This window comes from Mustela nivalis (genome assembly GCF_964662115.1).
Source record: "Mustela nivalis genome assembly, chromosome: 10".
In the NCBI taxonomy this organism is placed as follows: Eukaryota; Metazoa; Chordata; class Mammalia; order Carnivora; family Mustelidae; genus Mustela; species Mustela nivalis.
Genome location: NC_139029.1, coordinates 23400386 through 23427278, shown reverse-complemented (window position 1 = coordinate 23427278; position 26893 = coordinate 23400386). Strand labels below are relative to the sequence as shown.

At 45.7% G+C, this 26893-nt stretch overlaps 2 protein-coding genes across 9 annotated transcripts in view; one reads left to right on the top strand and one right to left on the bottom strand.

Moving 5' to 3' along the window:
- Nucleotides 1-3672, bottom strand: part of S100PBP (S100P binding protein) — a 50021-nt gene extending 46349 nt beyond the window's left edge. For 2 of the 6 annotated variants that reach the window (XM_082685756.1, XM_082685759.1), the window contains exon 1: nucleotides 3503-3672. The gene's annotated coding sequence lies outside the window, so the exon portion shown is untranslated. The remainder of the gene's footprint in view (nucleotides 1-3502) is intronic. The other 4 variants (XM_082685751.1, XM_082685758.1, XM_082685749.1 and 1 more) reach the window with 4 other exon arrangements.
- YARS1 (tyrosyl-tRNA synthetase 1) overlaps nucleotides 1-26700 on the top strand; it is a gene marked incomplete at its 5' end in the record, with an annotated part of 38058 nt that extends 11358 nt beyond the window's left edge. For all 3 annotated transcript variants that reach the window (XM_082685680.1, XM_082685681.1, XM_082685682.1), the window contains 10 exons: nucleotides 876-1005; nucleotides 4614-4694; nucleotides 11035-11127; nucleotides 13201-13336; nucleotides 13833-13918; nucleotides 21420-21555; nucleotides 22657-22754; nucleotides 23573-23766; nucleotides 24476-24617; nucleotides 25873-26700. In XM_082685680.1, the coding sequence (XP_082541806.1) occupies nucleotides 876-1005; nucleotides 4614-4694; nucleotides 11035-11127; nucleotides 13201-13336; nucleotides 13833-13918; nucleotides 21420-21555; nucleotides 22657-22754; nucleotides 23573-23766; nucleotides 24476-24617; nucleotides 25873-25983 (1207 nt within the window). In that variant the 3' untranslated portion in view covers nucleotides 25984-26700. The remainder of the gene's footprint in view (nucleotides 1-875; nucleotides 1006-4613; nucleotides 4695-11034; nucleotides 11128-13200; nucleotides 13337-13832; nucleotides 13919-21419; nucleotides 21556-22656; nucleotides 22755-23572; nucleotides 23767-24475; nucleotides 24618-25872) is intronic.
- Nucleotides 26701-26893: the final 193 nt, after the last annotated feature.

The window sequence follows — 26893 nt, the reverse complement described above, 5'->3', positions numbered from 1 at the left end:
TAAACAGAGATCACAAGCAGGCAGAGAGGCACGCAAAGAGAGAGAGGAAGGGAAGCAGGCTCCCTGCCAAGCAGAGAGCCCGATGCGGGGCTCGATCCCAGAACCCTGGGATCATGACCTGAGCTGAAGGCAGAGGCCTTAACCCACTGAGCCACCCAGGCACCCCAAATTCTGCTTATTTAATAGGCATTCTAGAAGAAGATAATGGAGGGGAATGGCAAACAAGCAGTATTTCAAGTGGTAAGGGAAGAAGAAGATTAACTGAAGCTATCTATAAAAAGGAAAGACATAGGGGCGCCTGGATGGCTCAGTTGGTTGAGCATCTGCCTTGGGCTCAGGTTATGATCCTGGGGTCCTAGAATCGAGCCCTAAGTTCAGCTCTCTGCTCAACAGGGAACCTGCTTCTCCCTTTCCCCCTCTCATCCACATTTGTGCTCTCTCTCAAATCAATAAATAAACTCTTAAAAAAAAAAATAGGGGCATCTGGGTAGCTCAGTTGTTAAGTGTCTGCCTTCGGCTGAGGTTATGATCCCAGGGTTCTGGGTCCCAGGATCGAGCCCCACATCAGGCTCCGTGCTCGGCGGGAAGCCACCTCCTCCTTCTCCCACTCCCCCTGCTTGTGTACCCTCTCTCGTGCACGTGTATGTGTGTGTGTGTGTGTGTGTGTGTGTCTCTCTCTCTCTCTGTCAAATAAATAAAATCTTAAAAAAATAAAAATAAAGTGGTATTTTGTATAAGAGTAAGGAGCAGTCCAATTCTAGAAGCTTCCAGGCAGCAGAGTTCTCTTGGAATGTCTTAAGATTGGGAGAGTGAAATAATGTGCTTCACAGCCTTGGCCCAGTCTCACAGGTGTCCCCACTTCCTTTCCTCTTTAGAGAGTACACACTAGATGTGTACAGGCTCTCGTCCGTGGTCACACAGCACGATGCCAAGAAAGCTGGGGCTGAGGTGGTAAAGCAGGTGGAGCACCCTTTGCTGAGTGGTCTGCTGTACCCCGGATTACAGGTACTCGGGAGGGATGGAGTTGCCCAGGGACCTTTTCTGCCCCCTTTCTAACTACTGGTCACTGAGCCCTGGTGAAACCCAGGTCCTTCATTCCCTTGCTGTGCTGTAGGCCTTCCTGTCTCCCTCCCCTGCCCTTTCTTGCAAGCCTTGGACTACTTCAGCTGTAGGTCCTCCCCTAGCTGTCTGCCCTTGAAAACAGTGCTCTTCCCACACATCTTTTTTTAAATTTATAGATCAGTTTATTTGCAGATTTTACATTTTCTTTTTCTTTCTTTCTTTCTTTTTTTTCCTTTTTTTAAGTGAGTTCTGTGCCCAGTGTGGGGTTTGAACTCACAGCCCTGAGATTAAGAGCTGCACCTTCCACTGACTGAGCTAGCCAGGTGCCCCCAGATTTTATATATTTTCTTGTAAAGTGCATTTCAGTTAACAGATCTGTTTACACAAGGAGATATGGGAGTTCCCTCCCAGTTATTTACAGATCATACTGACAGACCACACCCTAAGTCTTATGTGCAAAGGCACTGGATGTGACTCTTGGCTGAAAATGACCTGGTGACTTTTTACATATGCGTAGTAAATGGGGTTTGTTTTTCATGTCTGCAGAATATACTATACAGGCGGAAGCCAGTCCTCCCAGAGAATGCTTTGCAGTGTCACATACCCTTTTTATGTTGATCATAATCTCTTAAGAAAATTTCAGAGTAATGTGCAAAAATGAATTTTAGGCGGGGCATCTGGGTGGCTCAGATGGTTAAGCAGCTAACTCTTTTTTTTTTTTTTTAAGATTTTATTTATTTATTTGAGAGAGAGAATGAGAGAGAGAGAGAGCATGAGATGGGGGAGGGTCAGAGGGAGAAGCAGACTCCCCACCAAGCAGGTAGCCCGATGTGGGACTCAATCCTGGGACTCCAGAATCATGACCTGAGCCAAAGGTAGTCACCCAACCAACTGACCAACCCAGGTGCCCAAAGTAGCTTGATCCCAACGTGGGGCTTGATCCCAGGACCCTGGGATCATGACCTGAGCTGAAGGCAGAGGCTTTAACCCACTGAGCCACCCAGGTGCCCCAAAGCAGCTAACTCTTGATTTCCATTCAGGTCATGGTCTCAGGGTTGTGAGATCAAGCCCTTCATCAGGCTCCACACTCAGTGGGGAGTCTGCTTGAGAGTCTCTCTTTCTCCCCGCCTCTCCAAGACTCTGCCCCTCCCTGCCCATGCAGACCTGTGAGTGTGCTCTCTCCTTCTAAAATAAATCTTTGTTTTTTTTTTTTTTTTTTAAGATTGATTTTATTTGACAGAGAGTGAGAGAGCACAAGCAGGGGGAGCCTAAAGCAGAGGGAGAGGGAGAAGCAGGCTCCCCAGGAGCAGGGAACCCACCACAGGGCTTGATTCCCAAGCCTAGGATCCCAGGACCCTAGGGTCATGACCTGAGCCGAAGGCAGACACTTAACTGACTGAGCCACCCAGGTACCCCATAAAATAAATCTTTAAAAAATGAAACAAAATAAATTTTAGGCAAGATCGTGTTTTCCATTAAACAAAGTGCATCATGTTTCTTGTGTGTATATTTGTGTGAGCAAGGAGAAAAATTCAAACTTGAGTTGTTAATACTGTTAATACACCCATCTTTGCATATTTCTATAATGTTTGATACAAGAGGGGCGCCTGGGTGACTCACTTGAGTGACTCTTGATTTTGGCTCGAGTCATGATCTCAGGGTCATGGGATTGAGCCCCACGTCAGGCTCCACACTCAGCAGGCAGTCTGCTTGTCCCTCTCCCTTTGCTCCTCCTCCTGTTTGTGTGCACTCTTCCTCTCAAATAAATAAATAAAATCTTTCAAAAAATGTTTGGTATGGGATGCCTGGGTGGCTCAGTTGGTTAAGCAGCTGCCTTCAGTTCAGGTCATGATCCCAGCGTCCTGGGATCGAGTCCCACATCAGGCTCCTTGCTCCGCAGGGAGCCTGCTTCTCCCTCTGACTCTGCCTGCCACTCTATCTGCCTGTGCTCGCTCTCACTCTCTCTCTCTGACAAATAAATAAATAAAATCTTAAAAAAAAAAAAAAAGTTTGGTATAAGAATATCAAGTCTTCCCTCATCACCTCCAAAAGAGCCTTCTGCAGGTTAAGCCTGGAGAGACTTTCTAGATCTGCACTGTCCCGTATGGTAGCCTCCCTTCTAGTCATGGTCATATGTGGCTATTAAAAATAATTAAAATTGAAGTTTGTAGGTTTCAGTCACATTGGCTATATTTCAAGTGCTCACAGGCCACATGTGGCTAACCTGTTGGGCAGCACAGAATAGAACATACTCATCATTCCCAAATATCCTAGGGACAGTGCTGTTCTAGATTATTCTTGCTTGCTCAACTGTCTCTTCCTCTCCTTCGTCTTCCTTCCATTCAATTAGACATGAAATCTTACCAGTTCTACTTTTAAATGCTCTTAAATGTGTTCTTGTTCTACATCCCCACTGACCTGGTTCAGCATCGTTTCTTACCTGGACTAAGACGGCAGCCTCTTCGCTGTTTTCTGTCTCCAGTCCAGAGGGCTCCACTCTGTGCCCTGCCCTCTTACTAGTGTGATGTTTCTACAGTGTGGGCCAGGGTGATGCTAGGCACCCTAGTATGAAAGTCAGGATCCTTCCATCTCTGATGCCATCACTAACCACTTCCTACATCCGTTGACGTTTGTGCTTTTGCATACTGAATCACTCATAATTTTCCTATACATTTCACACCTCTCTGCCTTCTGACATCTGTTTCCTCTGCATGGTGAAAAACATCTCTATATTCTTCAGAACCGAGGTCAGCCACAGTCTTGATTCCAGAAAGCCTTCACTGCCACCTGCCTTACCAGCTAGAGATAAGCATTTCTGTCTTTGTGTTAGTTCTGTCCCTTAAATAAACATCTCGGGTAGCCCTTCGCACACTGCACTGAAATTCTGTTGACATGTCTCTCTTTTCAGCTGGGTAATTGGCTTCTTATAAGCCAAGTCTGGGTCCGGTTCAACTCTGCTTCCTCTGCTTCCTCTGCTGGCACTAGGCCTGGCAGGTAGCAAGTGACAAAATCAGTTTAGTCTTGCCTTTTGCTTCTGAGGCCTCATAGCACTTTCTTCTTATCCCTTTTTTTTTTTTCTTTAAGATTTTATTTATTTGACTCCCCACTGAGCAGAGATCCCAAGGCCGGGCTTGATCCCAGGACCCTGGAATTATGACCTGAGCCAAAGGCAGTTGCTTAACTGACTGAGCCACTGAGGCACCCCTCTTATGCCATTATTTGACATTTGTCACAGGCTGTCTTACCTTTGACCCGACTATGGTGTGTCTTCTGCTTCTTCCCTCCCTTCCCCACTGGACTATGAGCTCCCCGAAGGCGGAGGCTCTTCTTTTCTCCCCCGTGACATCCCCATGGAGCACTGCTCACCGCAGGCACTAGGAAAATGTCCATGCAGCGCTTGAGGACAAGAGGGAGGCTGGATGCTGCTTTATTTGCATCCCAGCCCTACTTTCTGAAAAAATCTGGTGATTTTCAAAAGTTTCTGATTTCTCAGATCCAGATAGAAGAAATACAGTAGGAATTTATGCTCACGTGTTGTTTTTTTCCCACAGGCTTTGGATGAAGAGTATCTGAAAGTAGATGCCCAGTTTGGAGGTGTTGATCAGAGGAAGATTTTCACCTTTGCGGAGAAGGTCGGTGTTCTCTTCCCTGCCTTTTTTTCTTTTGTGCCTTAGATATGCAGTTAAGGTTTACTGAATATGCCAGTCCCACCACTTGTAACTCTGTTGTGTGGCGGGTGTTGTTCTCCCTGTTTTGCAGATGAGAAAACGGAGTGTAGAGAAAGTTGTCCATTATCACACAGTTAGTGACTGAGCAGAAATTGGCACTCAGACCTGTTTGACCCAAAAGCCCGTGCTCTTGTTGCCACCTGGAAGCTGCCCACAGACCTATTGGATTTGCTTCTTTCCTATAACACAGTTTCTAGGGAAAGGGACTATCAGTCAACTACTGGCTTTTCCCAGAGCGTTCAGTCCGTATTGCTCTGGATCTTACATAAACCAGTCATCTCTGAGATGAGGCTTAACAGGGTTTAAAGGAGGATATCAGAGTAAACCTTTAGTAGTTCTTTTTGGGGGAAAGAACTGGAGTAGATTGGAAAGGGTTGAGAAATGGTTGTTATTTTTGAAAGCTTCTCAAAACCTCATCTTGGCAAGGGTGTGGAGAAAACACTGTTAGTGGGAATGTAAATTTCCAGGAGGGTAGTTTGCCCTAATAATGACACAAGCTGGTGCTAAGGAAATAATTTTAAAAGTGCAACTTCAGTTATATATGAAAGTATTTATCACATTATCAATTCAAAGGTAAAATCTAGACATAGGGACACCTCACTGGTTCAGTTGGTAGAGCATGCGACTCTTGATCTCAGGGTTGTGAGTTCAAGCCCCACATTGGGTGTAGAGATTACTTAAAAATAAAATCTCTAAAATATATATATATATAGGGATGCCTGGGTGGCTCAGTTGGTTAAGCAGCTGCCTTCGGCTCAGGTCATGATCACAGCGTCCTGGGATCGAGTCCCACATCGGGCTCCTTGTTTGGCGGGAAGTGTGCTTCTCCCTCTGCATCTGCCTGCCACTCCGTCTGCCTGTGCTCACTTACTCTCTCTCTCTCTCTCCCTCTGACAAATAAATAAAATATTTAAAATATATATATACATGTGTATGTGTATATATATATATGTATATATATATACACACATATAAAAATAGGGGCACCTGGGTGGCTCAGTGGGTTAAGCTCGGGTCATGATCTCAGGGTCCTGGGATCGAGCCTCGAGTTCGGGCTCTCTGCTCAGTGGGGAGGCTGCTTCCCTTCCCCCCCCACTCTCTCTCTCACTCTGCCTGCCTCTCTACCTACTTGTGATCTCTCTCTCTCTGTCAAATAAATAAATTAAATCCTTAAAAAAAAATCTAGAGGGGCGCCTCTGTGGCTCAGTGGGTTAAGTCTCTGCCTTCGGCTCAGGTCATGGTCTCAGGGTCCTTGGATGGAGCCCCACATCAGCTCTCTGCTCAGTAGGGAGCCTGCTTTCCCCTCTCTCTCTGCCTGCCTCTCTGCCTACTCTGTCAAATAAAAAAATAAAATTTAAAAAAAAAAAATCTAGAAATAAAGTCATACCCAGTGGCAAGGGATTGTTATATGTTATGATAACTCCTCACAATGGAAGATTATATAGTATTTTTTAAATGGTTTTTGGATGTATTTTTTATTAATTTTTTAATCTTATTTTCAGTATAGTAACATACAGTGTTATATTAGTTCCAGGTATGCAGTCTGTTCGTTCACCAGTTCTATGTTAGTCGGTGCTCATCACAGCAAGTGTGCTCCTTAATCCCGACCCCCATGTCCTCTCCCCCAACCCCGCTTCCCTCTGGTCATCATCAGTTTGTTCTCTGCAGTTGAGTCCTGTTTCTTGGTTTGTCTCTCTTTCCCCTTTTTACCCCTTTGCTGGTTTATTTTGTTTCTTGAATTCCACATATGAATGAAATCATACAGTGTTTATCTTTCTTTGACTGGCTTATGGTTTTCAGGTATATTTAATGAACGAGGAATGCTTACAATGTAAATTTTTTGATTATATATTTCATATTATTCTATTTTATCTCCTCTGTTAATTTTTAGTTGAATCTACTTTTATTATTCTAGCAGATATGACCTATGGCTTGTTTTTGTGTGACTCACAAGCTCTAAGAACAGTATAATTTTTTTAAATAAAGATCTATTTACTCATGAGCTAGAGAGAGAGAGGCAGACATAGAGGGAAAAGCAGTTTCCCATGGAGCAGGGTACCCCATGCGGGACTCAATCCCAGGACCATGGATCATGACCTGAGCTGAAGGCAGATGCTTAACCCACTGAGCCACCCAGGTGCCCCCCGACCTTTTTTAATAAAGATTTTATTTCTTGGGACACCTGCGTGTCATGATCCCAGGGTCCTGGGATGTCAGACCCCTTGCTCAGTGGGGAACATGCTTCTCCTCTGCTTGTGCACTCTCCCTCTCTCTCTCTGACAAATAAATAAGTAAATGAAATATTAAAAAACAAAAAAAGATTTTATTTCTTTATTTTAGAGAATGACCACACTGGTGGCAGGGAGTGGTAGGGGGTTAGAGAGCAGGACAAGCAGACTTGGCTTGGTGAGGAGTATGTAGCCCAACATAGAGCTTGATCCCATGACCCTGAGATCATGACCTGAGCAAAAACCAAATGTCGGCCGCTCAACCAGCTGAGCCACCCAGGCACCCCTGGTTTTTATATTTTTTAAGAGCTCTACAAAACATGAAGAAGAATATGCAGTAGATACCCTATGTGGGCAAAGTCTCTAAGTCTAAAATATGTATATTTGGTCCTTTACAGGAACGTTTTGCCCACCTGTGCCCTAGAGATTACAGCATGTGTCTTTGTAACGTATAACACTTTAAATCCGGTATTTTTACCACTTCTCAATGATGTAAAAACCTACAATTATCCATTTAACTCCTTCTGCTTTTTGTGCTGTTGTCATACAGTTCACTTCTACATGTATTTTAAATCCCAAAGACTTTATTATAATTCCTTTTAAAGCACTCAGTTTTTTTTGTTTTTTTGTTTTTGTTTTTGTTTTTTTAAAGATTTTATTTAATTTATTTGACAGACAGAGGTCACAAGTAGGCAGAGAGGCAGGCAGAGAGAGAAAGGAGGAAGCAGGCTCCTCAGCAAGCAGAGAGCCCCATGCAGGGCTTGATCCCAGGACCCTGGGATCATGACCTGAGCTGAAGGCAGAGGCTTTAACCCACTGAGCCACCCAGGCGCCCCGCACTCAGTTTTTTTTTTTAAGATTTTATTTATTTGACAGAGTTCACAAGTAAGCAGAGAGGCGGGGGGTGGGGGAGTGGAGAAGGCTCCCCATTGAGCAGAGAGCCGGATGCGGGTCTTGATCCCAGGACCCTGAGATCATGACCTGAGCTGAAGGCAGCGGCTTAACCCACTGAGCCACCCAGGTGCCCCTTTTCCTGGTACTCTTGATCCTTCCAGGGCTTCTGTGCCTCTGGGCTTCCATCTGGGATCATTTTCCTTCGACCTGAAGAGCTTCCCCCCATCCAATTTGGCACTGGTAGTGCATGTCGTTAGTAATGAGTTTTTCAACTTTCTTTTGAATGAAAACATCTTTCTTTTGTTTTCACTGGATATCAAATTCTAGGTTGGCAATTATTTTTCTTTTAACACTTTAAAGAGTCATCCCATTGCCTCTTGCTTCCCTAGTTTCCATTGAGAAGTCACCTATAAGTATTACTATTTCTCCTTTATAGATAATACAGCTTTTCTCTGGCTGCTTTTAGAGTTTTCTCTGTCTCTGATTTTCAGCAATTTGACTGTGATGTTCCTGGGTATAGTTTTCTTGGTATTTATCCTACTTGGATTTTGCTGAGCTTCCTGAGTCTGTTTTCTTTAATTTTGAGAAATTGTCCCCTATTATTTCCTTAAATATTGCTCCTATCCTATTCCCTCTCTCCTGTGCTAGTACCCTAATTCCCTAATTATATGTATGGTCGACTTCTTGACCATGTCCCACACTTCTCTTATATTCTGTTCTGTTGTCCCCCCCCCCTTTTTTTTGTTCCTTCTGTACTTAGTTGGGTTATTCTCTGCTGACTTTTCTTCAAGTTCATCAAACCTGTCTTCTGTTCGGTCCATCCAATATCGTATCATGCCATTTTAGAACTTCTAGTTGGTTCTTTTTCATAGATTCCAGTTCTCTCTTGAAATCCTGTCTTTTATCCGTTTTGTCCATCTTTCTCTCTGTTTCCTTTAACATACCAATCATAGTCAATTTTGACATCCTGATCTGTTTATCCCAATATCTGGATTATTCCAGGGTCTGCTTTTACTGACTGTTTTCTCTTAACTATCAGACATTTTTTTTCTTTTTGCCATTTCTAATACTTTTTATATTGTATCAGAGACATCATAAATGTGTTGTAGAGACTCTGGATTATGTTTATAGGGTGCTGTGCTTTTTGTAGGCTGTTAAATTATGCCTTATCACCTTGATCCTGTCAGCACTGGTTCTAGGCTTGGTCAGCACTGGTTCTAGGCTCGGTCAGAAAAGGTCTGTTTCAGTTTTGTCCTTCCTCCTACGATGTGGTCCTTATTCCTGGGATGTGACCTTTCTGGAGTCTCAAACTCAAATCTCAGAGTGTTGACAAAGACCTCTTTACTCTGAGTGAACCTGAACTTCATACTGTCTCCCTAGCATTGTCCATTGTCTAAAATCTCTCTGCAGGTCTCCAGCCTCCCAGCACCTGTTCCCTGCTGGGCTTCCTGGTGTCTTTCTGTATGCACACACAGCTATGAGTCAACTCATAAATCATTGGGGAATTTTGACTTAGATTTGGGTCGGGGAGCTCGCTTTACTCTAAAACCCTTACCAAATCCCAGCATCCTGGCAGTACTGAACCCCAATCTCTCTCTCCTCTGCTTCATCAGACAGCTCTTCTCTTTTTCTCAGCATCTAGTTTGGAAAAAATGCCCTCAAGGAGAAAGCCAGGGTGAGTATGGGGTCACCTTTGCTTTCCCTCCTTTAAGCTTTGTAGCCCTACTGCTATTGCTGTTGAATGCCTACGAATGGTTATTTTATATATTTCCAGCTTTTAGAGTTGTTTATGGTGACAGGGCAAATCCAATGTAATGTAAAAATCACAATGTAATACTAATAGAAAAGCAGTTGAGAAAACAGACACCTTTTTTTTTTTTTGAGAAAAAGAAAACTTGTTTATGTTATGTACACTATCAAAAGGTTGTGTATTTAACACAATGGAGTATTACTCGGCCTCCCAAAAAATGAAATGTCATCATCTGCAATGACTTGAGTGGAACTAGAGTGTATTATGGAAAGTGCAATATGTTGGTCTGGGGCGCCTGGGTGATTCAGTCGGTTAAGTGTCTGCCTTCAGCTCAGGTCATGATCCCAAGGTTCTGTGATCAAGTCCTGCATCGGGTGCCCCACTGAGGGTGGAGCCTGCTTCTCCCTCTCCCCCTGCTTCCTACTCTCCCTGCTGTGTTCTTTTACTCTGTCAAATAAATAAAGGCTTTAAAAAAGAAAAGAAGTCAGTCAGTCAGGGTAAGAAAAATACCGTATGATCTCACTCACATGGACTCTAAGAAACAAAACAAATGAGGGGAAAAGAGAGAGAGGCAAAGCGAGAAACAGACTCTCTAACTGTAGAGAACAAACTGATGGTTACCACAGGGGAGGTGAGTGGGGGACAGGAGAAATAGAGGGTGGGGCTTAAGGTGTGTACTTGTTGTGACGAGCACCAGCAGACGAATGGAAGTGTAGAATTTGTAGAATCACTAAATTCGACACCCGAAACTAATATTACGGTGTGTGTTAACTAAGTTTAAGTAAAACCCTTAAATTTTTTTTAATTTTTTAAAGATTTTTTATTTATTTATTTGACAGAAATCACAAGTAGGCAGAGAGAGGGGGGAAGCAGGCTCTCTGCTGAGCAGAGAGTTCAATGCGGGGCTCAATCCCAGGACCCTGAGATCATGACCTGAGCCAAAGGCAGAGACTTAACCCACTGAGCCACCCAGGCACCCCAAGTAAAAACTTTAAAAAAAGAGAAGAAGATGGGGCGCCTGGGTGGCTCAGTTGGTTAAGGCCTCTGCCTTCGGCTCGGGTCATGGTCCCGGGGTTCTGGGATCGAGCCCCACATCGGGCTCTCTGCTCAGCGGGGAGCCTGCTTCCTCCTCTCTCTCTCTCTCTGCCTGCCTCTCTGCCTGCCTGTGATCTCTGTCTGCCAAATAGATAAAATCTTTAAAAAAAAAAAAAAAGAGAGAAGAAAGAAAGGTTGTATGTTCAGTAAAAAAAAAATAGAGATTGGAAGAGCTATATCAAACTATCACGTTGCTGGTCAAGTTAGATGAGACTAGGGCACTGAGGAGGAATTTATACTAACAGCAGCTTTTTGTGTTTCTTTCTAACCCCCCCAGTACCTCCCTGCACTCGGCTACTCAAAACGGGTCCATCTGATGAATCCCATGGTTCCAGGATTAACCGGCAGTAAAATGAGCTCCTCAGAAGAGGTACGTTTGCCAACTCTGACTTGAGTTTAGAAATCCTCAGCAAGAGATGAAAGGATTGAAAACTCAAAAGAAGATTTCCCCTCGCTAACCAGAGTTCTTGTAGATCTGAGTTTCAGGGAATCCGGAGCCATCCAGGTAATTTCAGTGGTTCTTGAATATTGAAGGACCCAGAAGCAGTCCTGATGAGATCCCATCATAACCTTAACACTTTCCCTGCGGTTGGTAAAACGCACAAGCAAAAGTAGTTTCTTTGTTCATAGAACTGTGCTCAACGTCAGCCTTATTCATGAGGCTAGTGAGGCTAGGGTGGCATTTCACCATAGAGCATCTGGATTCTCGGGCTGATGTTTGATGTAACTACCGTGATAAGTATCTTCTAACAGTTAGAAGTTCTGCTTCGGAAGAATACACTTTTGTTTTGATCACTGAGGATACAGAATGGAGGACATAGTGGAAACCCAAAGATGGGAAAGGTTGCGTTCTGGGTTCCCAAACACAGCTGAGCTTCGGAACCACCTAGGGAATTTAAAAACAACAAGAACAAACGTTGCTTTGGCTGTTCTTAGAAGATTCTGTGATGAAGTGGTTCTGGGGAACATTAGGAATCTGTATTTTCTTTCAAATTCCACCAGGTGATTCTGACTGAAGTCACATTTGGGTGTTCTTCTAGTTCTTTAAATCTGACTTTTCAATCTTTGATAGATCAGTAAATACACACGTGGAACCTGTTGTTATTTTTTCAAGGAATATATAAAATACTTGTTTTTCTCTGAGTTAAAGTCTTCCTTGTATCAGTTATTTCTCTGACAAAATATCGTATCACTCATCCTGTTTAGTGACTTTCACCGTATCTTGGCCCTGGAAGTCAGTGTTAGCAGCAGTTCCTGAACATGATTGCATCAGAATCACTTAGAGAGCTTTTTAAAGATACCAACACCTGGCCCAACCTCAAGAGATTTTGAAGATTTTTTTTTTTTTGTAATTTATTTGACAGAGAGAGAGATCACAGGTAGGCAGAGAGGCAGGCAGAGAGAGAGGGGGAGAGATTTTGATTCATCTTCCAGTAACTTCCTTTTTTCACCCCAGATGACTCATAGCCGGCATACACAGAGCAGAATTCGGTAACCACTGAACCCAAAGAACCATGCGCTTTCTCACTCCAAAACAAGAAACCGTTTCTACTACCTAAAAAGAGAAGATGGCTCTATTTACTAGATAGTACCTGGGTTGGGGGTTTGCCATGCAGCAAGCCGCTCACATACTGTTTTGGGCGATGACCATGAGTATGCCCCTTTCATAAAATAGTTTCTGGGCCTGGCAGTTTTGGGTAGGTTAAGGAAATAATCCTAGAGAAGGCAGAAACAAAAACAGTAAAAACCTCTGCAAAGATGTTCATTGCACTATTGTATATAATTTGGAAAAATTAGAACATAATCTAACAGTTCAGAGATCACGTTGTCACTAATAACTGGCAGTGTGATACAGCATAAAAATCAGAAGCAAAGGGGCACCCGGGTGGCTCAGTTGTCAAGCGTCTGCCTTTGGCTCAGGTCATGATCCTGGGGTCCAGGGATTGAGCCCTGCATTGGGCTCTCTGCTCGGCAGGCAGCATGCTTCTCCCTCTCCCACTCCCCCTGCTTGTGTTCCCCCTCTCTCTGTCAAATAAATAAATAAAATCTTTAAAAAAAAAAAAAAAGACGCAAAGACTAGGTAGCCCCTCAGAAGTACTTGTAATATAGTCTCAAGTAAAAAAGCAAAGGATAGACATTTGTTCTCCAACTGCAAGTTTGTAGCTATTCTGCATGTTACAGGCCTGGGAAGAACACAGGAAAACTGAAATCGTGAGCAAGTTTGTAGCTATTCTGCATGTTACAGGCCTGGGAAGAACACAGGAAAACTGAAATCGTGATTTTTGTCAGGTGGCAATATGGTGATGGTTCTTGACTCTGATTAACACTGCTTTTATTAAAGTTGTTAATGTTTAAACCTCTGTTTAAAAAAAAAACCAAAACACAGATTAGTTGAGCATATCTCCTTCCCCACCATAAGCGGTCCCTTCTCTGTGGCTTCTAGGAGTCCAAGATTGATCTTCTTGACCGGAAGGAGGATGTGAAGAAAAAACTAAAGAAGGCCTTCTGTGAGCCAGGGAATGTGGAGAACAATGGGGTTCTGTCCTTCATCAAGCATGTCCTCTTTCCCCTCAAGTCCGGTAAGACACTCGCTGATTGCTTCTCGGAGGCCAGGCAGAGGGAGCAGAGCTAGTACTGTGATCATCCTTGGGTTTGGTTAAGAGTCTTCCTTCGGGCTTCCCTCTGACTTCTCATAGACCAGGGTACATTTGCACTTGGGATGTGATTTCATTGCCCATGAGATTGTCACCAGGTTGGGTTCTAAGCAGAGTGTCAAGGTGGGTGGCGGTTGTAGAAATGCAGGTGGGCACAGGCATGCCGAATTAGAGCAAGACGAAAGAAATGTAAGGCACAATCCTTCCCCTTGAGCATGGGTGCCAGCTGGGTTGCTGGCTCATCTGATTTAAGAACATTAAGATATATAAATATATATATCATATAATAAAGTTGAAATGTATAATAGAATAAAAATTGAAAATGTATAACAGAAACTACAAGTATCCGTACCATTTGAGCTAGGCCTGCTGACTTTGCCATTATTGATGAGTTTGTTGGCATGGATCCTTTGTCTTACAGAGTTTGTAATCCTTCGAGATGAGAAGTGGGGTGGGAACAAAACCTATACTTCTTACTTGGACCTGGAAAAGGACTTCGCTGACGAGGTAATCCCAGAGGAGGAGAAATCCCCCCCGAATTCCTTCTGCCAGACCTCTCCTTGGCCTAGCCAGCTTTCTAGCACCTGCCCCAAGTCTCCACTTGATGCTCTCCAGGGCTGTGTATCACGGGCAGTGGCTTAATGAGGATTCGGGTGGTTCACAGGTTAGGCAAACAAATGGCACAAAGCTAAAATATTGGTGTCCTAATCATTCTGCAAAGGATTTAACCTGGAATGACGGACCAAACCCAGCAAGGTGAAGCATTCCAGGGACAGGTGCAAAGTCAGAGTTCAGAAAAGAAACACCTAGGAAAGGACAGCATAGAGGATCCTGCTGACCTCAAGAGACAGCTTAAGAAAAGAATTCCTGGGTACCCATGAGTTTGGCACCACGGTGAGGGCTGGCATTACAGAGGATTAAATCCTCACGAAGTTCAAGGTCCAGAAGGAAAGGCAGACGTGTAAATAAACATCATTGCCGTGTGGCTGTGCGATGATGGTATATACGTGGTCCAGAGCGAAGACGGGAGGAAGTGATTACCTGGCTATGGGGAAAGCTTTGCAGAGGAGATGACATCCAAACAGAGGGAATAAATTGTGCACAGACACAGGAAGATGAAATAGCACGGTACAGAATCCCAAGTGGTTTGGTCTGACAAACTGGCAGAGTGTTGTAGGTGAGCCAGGCAGGGCCAGGTCCTAAAGGGAAGGTGTGATAGTGGTGCATATGGGAAGGAAATGAGGGCGTTTGATTGGCTCTGACGTTGGGTTGAATCAGCAGTGTGATTGGGCTGTTGGAAATGTGAACGGGGTCTTGCTGTAAGATATGGAAAATCTGGAGTCTGGAACCAGGGAGTCCATTCAGTTCTCCGCTGGTGTGAATACATTTAGGGCTTTGCATCCAGGTCTGGGCTTCTATTTTATGAGGTTTGTTAGACAGTCTGGGCTGTGTTGGGGAGACGAAGAGGGCTGTGTTAGGGAACAGAGCAAAACCTTTGTCGCAGAGGCACAGTTGAAAGAACTGGGGATGTGTGGCTGGGAATCAGGCCTGCGTTTGGTGCTCCTCAGACTCATGGCAGACTCTCTCGCGGGGGACGGGTTGGATTCTTCCTGTGGCCCCAGAGGGTTAAGCCAGGCCTGCGGGTGGGACATGTTCAGGTTCAACATCAGGGAGAGCCGTGCAGCAACCTTTGTTGGATGGCAGTGGGCCAGGCTGCCTCACCTGACCTCACGTCCCCATCACTGAGGTGTTCAGGCAGAGGCCAGAAGGCCCCTGCAGGCAACACGGTGTGAGGGTTTGAACATCAAATAGAGGAAAAGTCTCCATGACCTCGGAGCTCTGCGGCCCTTAAGGCCCATTTTCTTGGATGTTTCACAGCCATTGCTCTGAAGCCCTCTACGTGCAGTCTGAGACAGCCACAAAACCCACACGTCACTCCTCAGCCCCGTGAACAGTGATCTGTGGAAATAACGAGAAGGATAGAAGAAGTGGGTCTGAAGAAAAGCCTAGAACAGCACTAGCCCATAGAACTTTCTATGAGGGCCGGCACATTCGGGGTGTGCTCTTTCACGTGGCTGCCGCTGGTCATGTGTGGTCAGCCTTTCTGTGAGCCCCGTGCTACTGAGAAACTGAATCGTACTTGACACTCAGGTAGCCCCACGCGGCTAGCGGCTGTCATACTGGACAGAGCAGGTCTAAAGCTTTTCTGATGTTAAAAACTAAACATTCTGAAAGAAATGAGAGAATATCAGAAGCAAAAATGGAGGCACTGTTGTATTACAGGTATCCACAGCTAAGAGATAACCCCTCAGAATATCTAGCGGAGCCTCTCCGGCCAGATTTGGGATATAAAAGTACTAGTTACGGGACACAAGAAGAAGAATCAAATGGTTGTGCCCTTGCCCCGTACTAGTATCACTCACCATATTCACCCACATTACGGGATTGAATCCTCATTCTGACTCTCTGAGATATAGGTATTCTCTTCAATTTTTGAGTAAAGCATCCCAAACTTAGAGGGGTTAAGTGCGTGGTTCAGGGTCATACAGCTAGCTGGGACTCTAGTCCCCGTCTGTCTAATGTCCTTGCTCTCTCTTCTCGCTCGCCCAGCTCCCTGCAAGGCTATCTCCTTGGATTGCCTCTGTGGGTGTTTCTCCGCCTGTAAATAGCCCCTGGTTCATGCCACCACTCAAAACATGAATGGGGGGAATTTGATTAATAAAAGAATTTGAAGAATTTGATTAAGAAAAATGTTCAGCCTCAAAAAAAAAGTTCAGCCTCTAAAATCCCTCAAGTTATTGCAGCTCAGGTCATGATCTCGGGGTCATGAGATGCAGCCCCACACTGGGCTCCACTCTAGACATGTAGCCTGCTTCAAGTTCTCTCTCTTTCTCTCCCTCTGACCCCCAGGCCTGCGTGCGCTCTGTCTCTCAAATAAATAAGTAAGTAAGTAAATAAATAAATAAATCTTTCATTGATTTCTGCTCTTGATCTTTATTATTTCTCTTCTGCTGAGTTTAGGCTTTATTTGCTTTTCTTTCTCCAGCTCCTTTAGTGTTAGGTTGTGTACTTGAGATCTTTCTTGTTTCTTGAGAAAGGTTTATATGGCTATATACTTTCTTCGCAGGACTATGTCCTTTGACTCTGTGTCCCAAAGACTCTGAACAGTTGTGTTTTCATTTTCATTTGTTTCCATGAATTTTTAAAATTCTTCTTTAATTTCCTGGTTGACCCATTCTTTCTTGAGTAGGATGCCCTTTAACCATGTATTTGAGTTCTTTCCAGCTTTTCTCTTGTGATTGAGTTCTAGCTTCGGAGCATTGTGGACTGAAAATATGCAGGGAATGATCCCAATCTTTTGCTACCAACTGAGACCTGATTTCTCACCCAAGATGTGATCTATTCTGGAGAATGTTGCATGTGCACTAGAGAAGAAGGTGTATTCTGTTGCTTTGGGATGGAATGTTCTGAATATACCTGTGATGTCCATCTGGTCCAGTGTGTCATTTAAAGCCCTTATTTCTTTGTTGATCTTTTGCTTAGATGATCTGTCCATTTCAGTGAGGGGGTGTTAACGGTTTTTACTAACACTAAGGTGTTTACTATTATTGTATTGTTTCTTTGATTTTGTTATTAACTGGCTAATATAATTGTCTACTCCCATGTTAGGGGCATATATATTTAAAATTGATAGATCTTCTTGTTGGACAGTCCCTTTAAGTATGACATAATGTCCTTCCTTATCTCTTATTATAGTCTTTGGCTTAAAATCTTAGTTATCTGTTACAAGGATTGGCACCCCAGCTTTCTTTTGATGTCTATTAGCATGGTAAATTGTTTTCCACCCCCTCACCTTAAATCTGGAGGTGTCTTTGGGTCTAAAATGAGTTTCTTTTTTTCTTTTTTTTTTTTTTAAGATTTTATTTATTTATCACAAGTAGGCAGAGAGGCAGGCAGGAAGGGGTATGGGGAAGCAGGCTCCCCACTGAGCAGAGAGCCCAATGCAGGGCTCGATCCCAGGACCCCGAGATCATGACCTAAGCGGAAGACAGAGGCTTAACCCACTGAGCCACCCAGGCGCCCCTAAAATGAATTTCTTCTGGACAGTGTATCAATGGGTCTTAGTTTTTTATCCATTCTGATACTTCTTGTCTTTTAATTGGAGGATTTAGCCCATTTACATTCAGGGTAACTATTGAAAGGTGTGAATTTACTGCCGTTATATTGCCTATAAGGTGACTGTTACCGTATATTGTCTCTGTTCCTTTCTGGTCTGTGTTACTTTTAAGCTCTCTCTTTACTTATAGGACCCCTTTCAATATTTCCTGTAGGGCTGCTTTGGTGTTTGCAAATTCTTTTAGTTTTTGTTTGTCCTGGAAGTTTTTTAATCTCTCCTTCCATTTTCAATGACAGGCTAGCTGGATATAGTATTCTTGGCTGCATATTTTTCTCATTCAATGCTCTAAATATATCATGCCAGTCCTTTCTGGCTTGCCAGGTCTCTGTGGATAGGTCTGCTGCCCGTCTAATATTTCTACCATTGTATGTTACAGACCTCTTGTCCTGAGCTGCTTTCAGGATTTTCTCTTTGTCACTAAGACTTGTAAGTTTTACTATTAGATGATGGGGTGTGGACCTATTTTTTACTGATTTTGAGAGGGAGTACCCTGTGCCTCCTGGATTTTGATGCTTGTTCCCTTCACCAAATTAGGGAAATTCTCTACTATAATTTGCTCCAATACACCTTCTGCCTCTCTTTTTCTTCTTTCTTCTGGAATCCCAATTATTCTAATATTGTTTCATCTTATGGTATCACTTATCTCTCAAATTCTTCCCTTGTGGTCCAGTAGTTGCTCAGCTTCTTTATTCTCCATCATTTGGTCTTCTATATCACTAATTCTTTCTTCTGCGTCGTTTATCATAACAGTAAGAGCCTCCTTTTTTTTTTTTTAGATTTTATTTTATTTATTTGACAGACAGAGATCACAGGTAGGCAGAGAGGCAGGCAGAGAGAGGAAGGGAAGCAGGCTCCCTGCTGAGCAGAGAGCCCGATGCAGGGCTCAATCCCAGCACCCTGGAATCATGACCTGAGCCGAAGGCAGAGGCTTTAACCGACTGAGCCACCCAGGCGCCCCTGAGCCTACATTTTTTATTTCCCCTTATTAATAGCTTTTTTTATTTCAACTTGGTTAGATTTTAGTTCTTTTATTTCTCCTGAAAGGGATTTTATTTCTCCAGAAAAGGACTCTCCAATATCTTCCATGCTTTTTTTGAGCCCAGCTAGCACCTTGAGAATCATTCTGAACTCTAGTTCTGACATATTACCAATGTCCATATTGATTAGGTTCTTAGCCATTGGTTCTGCCTCTTGTTCTTTTTTTTGTGCTGTTTTTCTGCCTTGTCATTTTATCCAGATATGAATAGATGAATGAGAGAACAAAATACTAAAAGAGTAGCAATAACCCCAGAAAAATATGTACTAACCAAATCAGAAGGGACCCGAAACTGGGCGGAAAAGGGGAACAACAACAACTATATATATATATATATATATATATACACACACACACACACACATATATATACATATATATATACATATACACACACATATGTACATATATGTGTGTATAGTTGTTTATTTATTTATATAATATATAATATAAATATATAAATATTTATTTCTGTATATATGTATATATATATACATATACATATGTGTGTGTGTGTGTGTGTCGGACTGGTGAATAGAGTAGAGCCCCACACTTGATTTTGGGTGTATTTTAATCTGTTAAAAGAAACTACCTCCCAAAATTTTAAAGAAAGATAAACTTATATATACAAAAATAAGGGTAAATACGATGAAGGGATGGAATATGACTATAAAGATGAAAATTTAAAGATTCTAGAAAAAGAATTGATAAGTTGTTTGAAAAAAGAAAAAAAGAAGAAAGAATGTGATCAGGCTGGAGATTAGGACAAAGCTGTGTGCTAGATTTAGGGTACATTTTGATCTATTAAAAGAAATTGTATCCCAGAATTTTAAAGAAAAAAAAAAAAACCTGTGTGTATACAAATACAAGGTTAAATTCAATGAAGGGATAAAATGTCACTATAATGATGAAAATTAGAAAAGAATTTTTGAAAGATATTGAGAGGATAAAATAGTTAAGAAATGTTAAAATAGGGACGCCTGGGTGGCTCAGTTGGTTAAGCAGCTGCCTTCGGCTCAGGTCATGATCCCAGCATCCTGGGATCAAGTCCCACATCGGGCTCCTTGCTCAGCAGGGAGCCTACTTCTCCCTCTGCCTCTGCCTGCCATTCTGTCTGCCTGTGCTCACTCTCTCTCCCTCTCTCTGACAAAGAAATAAAAAATCTTAAAAAAAAAAAAAAAAGAAATGTTAAAATAGGAAAGAGGAAAAATTTTTAAAAATAGAATAAGAAAAAAATAAAATTAAAAAAATATAACTTTGAAAGACTAAAGGCTCATGGGGAAGAAAGCCATGAATTCTATGTGTTGCTCTCCCTTAGCTCTGGCATCCTGCAGTTCCCATTGATCAGTAAACTTGGTCTTGGTTGGATTTTCTTGCTGATCTTCTGGGGGAGGGGCCTGTTGATGTGATTCTCAAATGTCTTTGCCTGAAGTGGAATTGCACCACATTTGCCAGGGGCAAGGCTAAGTAATCTTTGCAGTTTTGGGCTCCCTGAACACTTTCCATACAGCTTTAGAGGACAGGAGTGAAGATGGCAGCCTCCCAGCCCCTGGCCCATAGGAGCCGAGAGCTCAGGGCCCCACTTCTCAGTGCAACCTCAGAGAAAAGCAGTCCATCCCTCCCGTCTCCCTGGTCTCCCGCCACACTCTGAGCTCACCTGGCCTGTGACCGAGCGTTTCTGTCTCTGGTGCACGGCCCCGTTTGCAGTCTCCAAATCCAGCAGATCCTGTCGCGCATTCCCCCGCCACTCCTCCTAGAGGAGGAAAGAGGAGGTCCCTCCGGATCTGCCACTTGTGGGGTCCCTGCTTGAAGAGCAGTGGCCTGACTATGCCTCCATCATGGTTTAAGGTGACCCCGAGCTGAGAGCTCACTCCTCAGCTCCCTCTCTGCAGCCGGCTTCCCTGCTCTGATACTTGGGAGCTCTGCCACCACTCAGACACCCCTGGTCTTTTTGTGTCCCCGTGGGTCCTGAGACCACACTGTCCCCATGAGGGCTTCACACCTGGCTTAGCCTCTGGAGTGACATCCCTCTGCGGAGCAGACTTCTAAATGTTCCGATTTTGTGCTCCACTGCTCTTTCACTTGCCGGGAGCCGGCCCCTTCCTCTGTGGTCTGTCTTCCCTTATGTTGCCTCGGATTCACTTATCCACCCATCCTGCCTTCCGGAAAGATGTCAATTTTCTAGATTTGCTAGATTTCCTAGAATTGCTGCTCCTCTTCTCCTCTACCTCCCATTGAGTTTGTAGGTGTTCAGAATGGTTTGATAACTATCTAGCTGAACTTCTGGGACCTCAGTCTCCTACTCCTCCACCATCTTGCTCCTCCCCAAATAAAAAAATCTTTTTTTTTTTTTTTAAGATTTATTTATTTATTTGACAGGGAGAAAGAGACAGCAAGAGATGGAACACAAGCAGGGGGAGTGGGAGAGGGAGAAGCAGGCTTCCCACCGAGCAGGGAGTCCAATGCGGGGCTCGATCGCAGGACCCTGGGATCATGACCTTAGCCAAAGGCAGCTGCTTAACAACTGAGCCACCCAGGCACCCTCAAATAAATAAATCCTAATAAGATACAATCCCTCAAGTTAGGATGGAATTCAGAGTCAAAAGACCTAAATCTCGGGCAAGAAAGAGAATCTTTCTGAACCTGTGTCCTCCTCTTGGCTTTGTCAGCTTCACAGGGCTGCTCTGAGGGTCAGCGGCCTGCACCCTACACCACACATTGTCATTAGTAGACTCAGACGTGTCATGCCCCCGCTCAGGTAGCTCCCCTCACCAGCCATTTGCACACTTCCACAGGTTGTACATCCTGGAGACCTGAAGAATTCTGTGGAGGTCGCCCTGAACAAGTTGCTGGATCCTATCCGGGAAAAGTTTAACACCCCTGCCCTGAAGAAACTGACCAGCGCTGCCTACCCAGAGCCCTCCAAGCAGAGTAAGGCCAGCCCGGGAGGTCGGGGGCCAAGGGCTGCATGATGTCATCACGAAAGAGCACCTTTCGGTGGGCTTCTGAAAAGGGTCTGTCTTTAACCTACTGAGCCACCCAGGCGCCCCTGAAAAGGGTCTGTCTTAAATCAAGAGCCCGAGAAGCTAGGGGGTCGGAAGTGCAGGAATATCCTAGACCATTGACTTCTGCAATGGAACTTGAGTCATCAGGATTTAGGTTTGGGCGATACTGTGATTACATCCTGTTGTCCCAGCCCACTGGTGTGAGACATGTACTGTGATCCTTCGCTCAGTCCTTCAGTTAAGGGAGCAGTTGGGTTAGACCATGAAGGAACAGAGCTGCTCAGAGCCTGCACAGCTCCTTCGGAAAGCTCACCTTCAGCTTTGCCCAATTCCTTTCCGTATGCTTCTGACTGGCTCTTAGCTGGCTATCCACTTAACCCATGACACTGAGATATCAACATGGATGGTTTTGTGTGACTCTCCCAACTCAATAAATGTATGTGGAGAGCACAAATGGAAACACCTAAAGGTAGCCAAGCTACTACTGCCCCCCGCTCCGTTTCCTCCCCGCCAGCTAATACCTGAGGGAAACAATAGATGAAAATCTGGCATGTCACTTCTCAAAGGTTGCTGATCCTGTTTTTTTTTTTTTTTTTTTTAAGATTTTATTTGTTTGTTTCACAGAGATCACAAGTAGGCAGAGCCTGGGGGAAGCAGGCTCCCTGCTGTGCAGAGAGGCAGATGTGGGGCTCCATCCCAGGACCCTGAGATCATGACCTGAGCCGAAGGCAGAGGCTTAACCCACTGAGCCACCCAGGTGCCCTGCTGATCCTGTTTTAAGGAAGATACAACTAGGGGGGCCTTTGGCTGGCTCATTGGTAGAGCCTATGACTCTTGAGCTCGGGGTCATGAGTTTGAGTCCCATATTAGGCGTAGAGATGACTTCAAAAAGAGAAAAGATAGAACCAAAGGGGTAGATTCTGGGGTTCTACATGAAACCCTGCTAGTGTTCCCAGTGGGTGTGTCAGCGATTGACCTGTCATGGCGAAGGAGGGTTCTGACCCTTTGGGGCTCTTCTCATTCCCAGAGCCAGTTGCCAAAGGCCCTGCCAAGAATTCAGAACCAGAGGAGGTCATCCCGTCCCGGCTGGATATCCGCGTGGGGAAAATCATTAGCGTGGAGAAGGTACTCATTTTCACCACATCCCAGAGAGGCAGGTGGGGTCATGTTTGTTGTTTCCATCTGAAGGAAACCTGGCCTGGGATGAGAAGTTACGTCCCTGAGGTCACACTGCAAGTCAGAACGCAGGCGCCTCATTGCACGTGTCAGGCTTTTCCCTTTGCTGCCTCTGGACCTTGTGCAACCAGACACAGCCAGGAACTCGGGGTGGGGGGAGGATATTAGAGGGAGCTTGCTTGTCCATTAAATCCGGTCCCTAGACTCCTCTGGTCTGCACCAGCTTGTCTGGTCTTAGCTGCAGGCCTTATCTCAGATCAGCCACTTCATCCTGCTGTCCCATCCCCCACACCCCTGAAAATGGGGAAGGGAGAGGAAAAGGTTATGCAGCCAGGGACTTGGGACCATTGTGGACTTTTTTTCCTCTACCAGCATTCTTTTTCACAGCATAGACCCAGCTACGGAAACAACTTTGAGGTAGCTGCGGGTGCTCATTGAGATGGCAAGGCCAGCCCTGTCCTCCATCCTCCTCCAGGCTGGGGCAGTGTGTGGCCGTAATGGTCACCATCCAGAAGGTCCGGGCCACTTAACCTCTGGGGGATATTGCTCGCCCTTCCTTTTACTCAAAGCCTGCCTCTTGGTAGACAGTAAAATGAACCCTCCTGACCCATCCTCCGGTCTGCTATCTGGGACCTGGAGAGAGTTTGCTCCAGGGGCCCCTGAGGAGCCAGTGCCGGGGAGTGATTACCACCACGGCGCTCAGGGCTCCCTGGTGCTTCCCGTGACCCAGTGCGTTATGATCCCATCCGGGCTGACCTCTCGCGCAGCACCCGGATGCAGACAGCCTGTATGTGGAGAAGATTGATGTGGGGGAAGCCGAGCCTCGGACTGTGGTGAGCGGCCTGGTGCAGTTCGTGCCCGAGGAAGAGCTGCGGGACCGCCTGGTGGTGGTCCTGTGCAACCTGAAGCCCCAGAAGATGAGAGGCATTGAGTCCCAAGGCATGCTTCTGTGCGCCTCCACGTGAGTGAGAACCGGGGGCAGAGAGGGGGAGGGAATGGGCCCACGCAACACCCTTCCCCACGCCAGGTGGACGCCCTGAGGACCCAGTCCGAAAGATGAAGGAATGAGTTCCTGGACACGTAACTGCGAATAATGCGCTTTACCTAAAGTCAGTTTGTTTGTTTGTTTTTAAGATTTTATTTATTCCTTTGACAGAGACAGATCAGAAGTAGGCAGAGAGGAAGGCAGAGAGAGGAGGAAGCAGGCTCCCTACCAAGCAGAGAGCCCGATGTGGGACTCGATCCCAGGACCCTGAGATCATGACCTGAGCTGAAGGCAGAGGCTTTAACCCACTGAGCCACCCAGGCGCCCCTACCTAAAGTCAGTTTTATTAAGACAGAAATCCGGAGGCTTGGAGCAGTAGGCATGTGCCAGAGTTTCTCTCCCAGTTAAGAGTCGGAGCCAGGAGTCCTACCTGATTCCGACTGGCCGATCGGACCTTGCTTCTGTTATGTCCTGCTTCCTCCTGCAGAAAGCCCAGATTTGGGACTCTCTCCAGACAGAGCGTTTCGGGGTAGCCGAGATCAGCCCATCCCAGTAGCATCCCCATAGCCCATCCCAGTAGCTCCACCCTGAGGGCACCTATGTAGAGGCCCTAAAGCCTTGGCTTCCACAGCAGCTGCAGGCGGGCCACAGCCTCACTCCTCCCTCATCCTGTGTGTCTTCTCAGAGAGGGGGTGACCCGCCTGGTGGAGCCTCTGGACCCTCCTGCAGGCTCTGCTCCCGGTGAGCGAGTGTTCGTGAAGGGCTATGAGAAGGGCCAGCCAGATGAAGAGCTTAAGCCCAAGAAGAAAGTCTTCGAGAAGTTGCAGGTCAGTAGCTGGCCATGCCCGCTCTCTTGCCTGGGCCGCCTGGACTGGGTCCCCAGACTCCCCAGAGTCCACCTCGGCCCCTCCCCGAGTCTACCTCGGCCCCTCCCCCGCCCTTCCTGCCTCTGTGCCTCTCCCTTCCTCCATCCAGACCTTTTGGGGAGGGGAGGGGGTAGGCACCTGCAGAGCATGGGAACCCTCACAGGGACTGAGCCCCAACAGACCCCTTGAGGCACTGTGTGGGGGACTCAGACATTTCCTCTTCTGATCTTCAGTCCAGAGCACAGCATTACCCCTGTTTTATCTGGCGGGTTACCTGCCAAGGCCATACAGGGTCCCTAGAAGCCATGGAGCCAGGATTCCCCCCACCCCACCCTGGTCTTGGAGCACTCATTCTCTCTCTGCCCTCTGGGGCATGGACTCTAACACAGCGTGTCCCCGTGACCCCTGAATGCATTCCTTCCTTCATCAAGTCCTGAGCCCCTGATAGGTATGTCAGCCCCTGTTCTAGGAGCTCTGGGCTACATCATGAACCAAGCAGCCACTGTTTCCTCTCCTCATGGAGCTAACACGATATGTGTGACTGTCCCTATTAATCCCGCCTTTCCTGGCTCAGCCAGGGTATGTCTGGGGGCCATTTAGAGTGCTTTCTACCTGTTGCTTCGCCCTGCTTGTGGCAGGCTTGTTTTCACCCACTCCCTCCTCTCCGACTTTCCCAGGCTGCTTTTTTGGATCACTTACTTTTCCAGGCTATAAAATAGGCTTCCAATGTAGAACCATCCAAAGTATAGGGAACATGAAAGAGACAAAATATCCATAGTCCTGACACGTAGTTCCTGGGAAATAGCATTAGTGATTATTTCTTCGTGGACCCCTTCAGCGCAGGGAGGTAATATATTTACAGTTTTGAGTCCCACCATATGTTTATTTTTCTCTTTAACTGGATGCCAGGAAAACTTCCCTGTCTTCTTAAATACTGAGCAGTGATCGGATTGTGCAGTAGTAAATCGTAATTGTCATAATGTGACAAAATTATTTAACCTTGTTAGACATGGAAGTTGTTCTCAGGTTTTCACTATTGGAACGCTGCTGTCTTGGTACATAGTTCTTTGCACTTACTCGTGACCGTTTTCCTGAACTAAATGCCTCAGGTGGGCAGACTTGCTGGTGTGGAGAGAGAGGCACAGGAGACCCTGGGGAAGGGCTGTCCACGCCTCCCCTCACCACCCCATTCATGGCTTCTGTTTACTCTGTGCAGGCTGACTTTAAAACCTCTGAGGACTGCATCGCACAGTGGAAGCAAACCAACTTCATGACCAAGCTGGGGTGTGTCTCCTGTAAATCGCTGAAAGGGGGGAACATCAGCTAGCTACCCCGGCATCCTGCTCCCTTCTCCCATCTCCCCAAGTCATCTGCTGTCTCAGTTTGCTCTGTCCTATGCCCATTTACCCATCTCCCAGGACACCAAAGCAGGAAGTTGGGGACGTTATCAGGGGTGGAACTCAGTAAGCCGGAGCTCAGCCTCCCCAGAATCCAGAACCATCCTGTTCCGACTGCCCTGAGCTCCAGGGTGGTAATGTGGGCGTGGTGGCCGCGGGGAGTCTCCACTCTACCTTCTTCCCCTGGCAGCTGACTGGAGAAATCTGGTTTCAATAGAACTCATACAAAAAGTTTATGCCACAGCCCTTCTAATTGGAAAAATATTGGTTCCCGTGTTTTCCTAGAGTTTTCCCGGCAGCTGTGCCTCGGTCTGGGATCTGGTGCCTGAACTGGGCTAATTACAACCTTTCCCCAACAGGAAATTGTGGGATTTGAAAAGGAAAGGGAGGGGAAAACAGAGAACCTAGCGGTCTACCAGGCAGTGGGCAGCCTTCCCCAGTGCCTGGCAACCCTGAGGCGCCCGGCCCCATTTCTTTCCCTTGATCCTGCTGGGTTGAGACATTCCCTAAACCCGCTGTGTGTTAATATCAGAAGTAAGGCAGACGGCACAGCCTGAATCTTTGTTCAGAGCGAGGGGTACTTCTTCATAAGGCATCAGGATCAGAATCATTGTCATTGTCATGAATTCAAATAAACAGTCCGAACACGAGTGTCTGGACGGGGCCTATCTGCAAGCCGGGCTGTAGGAACACAAGTTTGGAGCAGCTGCTGGACCACTCACCCAGGCTAGGCCCTTGTATCCTGGACTTTTGACCCTGTAATAGGGGATGGGGGTGTGGGGGGAGGGCCGTGTGTGAACTGGGTAGATCGTAGACACTTTGACTTTTCCTTTGGCGATA